Below are 3877 nucleotides of genomic sequence, written 5' to 3'. Positions count from 1 at the left end.
TCAACTGGCTCCTCTCGACGTGGAGGAGCAGCAGCTCTACTCTGAGTCCTCCCCGGATGACTGAGCTCCTCCCCCTCTCTCTAAGAAACTGTTCATAAGTTCATATTTTGTGACTCCCCACCAAAATAAAAAACCCTATTTATTTATTCATCGTCATGATTTAACTTAAATTAGAAATATAAATCTAAACTGAAGTCTTAATTGACCGATCAACAGGGAATCTAACAACATTTCCAATAAAATATTTTTCAGTCATGATTAAAATGTATATTTTTAAATACATTTAAAATTTTTAACTTCTAAAGCACTTTTAAAACGTCGGCTGCAGATCAGTTTACAGTCTAAGACATGATGACCGACTTTCTTGTAGCAATAGAAACAGTCTGTGTGGCAGAGATGAAAAAAAAAAGTTTGTTCTACAATTAAATTAAAGAAAGCTTACTTAATTGGATGCATGCATTTCAGGTCACACTGAAATCTTTTTTCATTTTTAACTGTTGTTTCCACTATTTAATGTGTCACATTTGGCTTTCCATACCTACTTTCTACGGTACATGAAAACGTTTGGTTTCAGCTGAACATTAAAAGTCACCTTCCCATGGACATCAAAGCTGGGGTCTCTGGGGGCCTTGGTGTCGTTGAAGCGGTTCTGGTACTGAGGAGCTGCGGTCCAGGGGGAGTGGGGGGCTGGCGTGGACACCATCATGAAGAACGGCTGGTAGCTGGATTTATACTGGAGGAAGTCTAAAGATCTGTTGGCCTTGGAGAGAAAGAAACATCAGAAACTGGTAAATTAATCACAGTAGTAAACTGGAAACATTATTTAAAGGGTTCTGCTGATGAGGCGTCTCACCAGCACATCTGTCAGGTAGTCTCTGCTGTAGTCTGCTCCATGTTTCTGAGCCTTCCCATTCACAGACAGAGTGTAGTTATAATATTTAGAGTTCTTCTCCTGCAAAATAAAAAATATCCCTTTAAATATATTTGGATGACCTCTTCCTCTGAGGCTGAACTCCCAGTCTTACCAGTGCCACCCAGTAGCTCCAGCCTGGAGGAACATGCTCCACTCCACCAGCACCAGAGTGTCCATACTGGAAGACATAAACCAGACAGACGTGTTTGGGTTCTTCCAGGTCGTTACAAAAAGGAAAAGACATTGGAGGAACGTAGATAGAAAAATGTAGATTAAATCAGATTGAAATGATCAATGAACCAATATCAGTGACTTGTGAATGAAATGGTTCCCAGTTTGAAAGAGCTTCTGTGTCGCTTAATGTGTGGATTGACTTACGAACCAATTAAGGATAATTTGCCTAAATAGCACATGTGGACAGAATGAAATATTTATAGTCTTTAATTCTTTTATATAATGAATCAATCCATATAAATGATTATGGTTTACATAGTGAAGAAGTTCAAAATTGGAAATATGGAATGTCCCAGAATAACTAGATATTAACTGAAAACCCTCTGAAGGTTTCCTGAGTCTCTGACTGGTCTCCCAGTCTGGATCAGGAGGCCCAACAATCCTAAGAAACATTATTGCCCTCTGGACCGACGTCTAGAAGATCACTAAAGGTCACAGAAAGCTGGATCCAAGGAAATAAAGCGTTTAGTGGAAGGAAAAAGTGTGGAAGGAGAGGTGATTTACTCATATGAATGTCATTTGCTATTCAGGTTTCACTTTCTGAAAAATGTGGAAAAACAAACTTTTTTTTTTTTTTAACAATATTACAATTTTTGAAAAATTGTTTAGGATTCATAATCAGATCCACTATTGACTCTTTTTTTTAATATCATCTTTAAATATTTACAACATTGCAGCCAGACACAACACCTAAAAACAGAGACAGTCTGTCAGAGTATTGTTCATAATACTGATATTAAATATATAGTTCCACATTTTATTTTAATGTTTCCCTAAAACAGCTTAAGGGTTCTGCCAGTATCTTTGCTGTTCGTAGAACTGAACTCTTCTGGACCAAATGTCTGATATATTTGGGGGTCACTGCCCCAGGGGTGCCTCTATGACCACGGGTATCACCTAACCTTCCAGGTTTCCTCCAGCTCTTCTCTGAGCTCCTGGTATTTCTATAGTTTCTCATGTTCTTTTTTTCACTTTTACCTAACATATTATATCCACCACTTCGGCTATGTTTTGGTGGTACATCCCCTGTAGGATGTATGGATCAGTGAGTCCATGTCTCACTACAGCTTGATGTCATCCATGTAGAGCAGGTGACTGATGGTGGCCCTGTTCCTGAGTCGGTACCCGTAGCCAGTCTTTTTGATTATTTGGCTGAGGGGGTTCAGACCTATACAGAACAGCAGTGGGGACTTGTGCAAGTGTCTTGACATTGGCTTCAGGGGTGGTTTTTGACAACCTTATTGAGTTTGCAATAAAGACTTTTAGAGTCCTATTGATGTTGTGTATGGAGGAAAGATCCTGATGCTCATTGTTAGGTAAAGTGGAGTATCTATGATACTGAGGGCCTCTTTTTTGCCAGATGTCAGAACCTTGTATGAGTTAAAAACATCTTGAAATGCTTAAAAGACCTTTTTATACTTGAAATTTCATCAAATGTTTGAAGAGAGGATTTAATCTTCTACTATCACAAACATAAACGAGGAATTTTCTAAACTCTACTGGAGCTTCAAAAGCCGTCAGTTTTGGTCAGGAGACACAAAATTAGTTTCTCTGCAACAAACGCTCCAAGTTGAGTAAAACAAAGACTTGAATGTAGAAAAGTTCCTGATGTTTAATGTTACGTATGGAGGAAGATGTGTAGTGATGTGGGGATGTTGGTCTTTCAACCATTGAACGTGCTCAAATTATATAAGCTTAAATCTTTATACAGTTTAAAGATTTCTGATGCTGCCAGACATGGGCAATGTGGAGTCAACAAGTCATCTCCATGTCCTGTATTTAATCTACCCAGCCACTTAAGCAGGTGAGTCCAATCTGCACAGGTTAATTTGTTGTGCAGATTGGACTCACCTGCTTCAGTGGCTGGGTAGAACAAATACATGACATGGAGATGACTTGTTGACTCCACATTGCCCATGTCAGGATGCTGCAATAAAGGATTTTTACATTTCTCTAATAGTGGTGCTGAATGATGGCAGAACGCCTTTGAAAACCACAAAACCCAAACTTTTTACCATTTTCACGAACACCGTTTAACCCAGTCAGTCATTTAGACCTGGTTACCTGGTTGAGGTATTTCCCTGCGAAGAAGGTCTGGTAGCCTCCATGGGTATTCAGCAGAGCAGGGAAGGTGTGGGGCTCCTCGCTCTTCTGCCACGCCGTGCTGCTGCAGTTCCCCTCCAGCGTGTTGTTGATGACGTGGTGGTTGTGGGGATATTTCCCAGTCAGGATGCTGGCCCGACTCGGGCAGCAGAGCGGACTGGCGACAAACTGAGAAACAGGAGGAACGTTTTTTAATCATAATAAAAAAAAGATTCTAAGAGTAACTTTGCTGGTTTATTTTCAAATTTTTCATATTTTCATTTTTTAAATAGTATTTTTTTTTATTCCATTTTTCAGATTGAGTTTTACAAATTCTGTTCTTTTCAATGATCATATTCCATCACTTCTGGCTTTCCTCTGGAGAGAGAAGCAACAACGCGTTTCTATTGGTCTGCTGAACGTTAGCACCACCTTTTTTTTTGGTTAAGACTGAAAGTTTGTACTGGGCTAGAGGGGAAGAGAATATAATCTGCAACACAAATTGGAAAGAATGAAATTCACAAAATTTAATCTGAAAAACAATTTAGAAAAGGACAATTGAAAATATAAAATATTGTTGTAGGGAAGCAGCTGTTCCAACCATTGCATTTTCGAATTCATCCCTAAAATGCTTTTTTTTTTCTAAAT

The 3877-nt window shown here is 39.0% G+C and overlaps 1 protein-coding gene across 1 annotated transcript in view; it reads right to left on the bottom strand.

The window, feature by feature from the left end:
• The window catches only part of gns (glucosamine (N-acetyl)-6-sulfatase), a 14692-nt gene that overhangs the window by 7544 nt on the left and 3271 nt on the right, over positions 1-3877 (bottom strand). Inside the window, 4 exon segments of the mRNA XM_015404757.1 lie at positions 593-760; positions 854-952; positions 1026-1091; positions 3212-3474. Of these exon segments, the coding sequence (XP_015260243.1) occupies positions 593-760; positions 854-952; positions 1026-1091; positions 3212-3474 (596 nt within the window).

This window comes from Cyprinodon variegatus, unplaced genomic scaffold (assembly GCF_000732505.1).
Source record: "Cyprinodon variegatus isolate N-32 unplaced genomic scaffold, C_variegatus-1.0 Scaffold1851, whole genome shotgun sequence".
Taxonomy (NCBI): Eukaryota; Metazoa; Chordata; class Actinopteri; order Cyprinodontiformes; family Cyprinodontidae; genus Cyprinodon; species Cyprinodon variegatus.
Note: the sequence above shows the minus strand (reverse complement) of the source record. Positions and strands in the feature narration are given on the sequence as shown.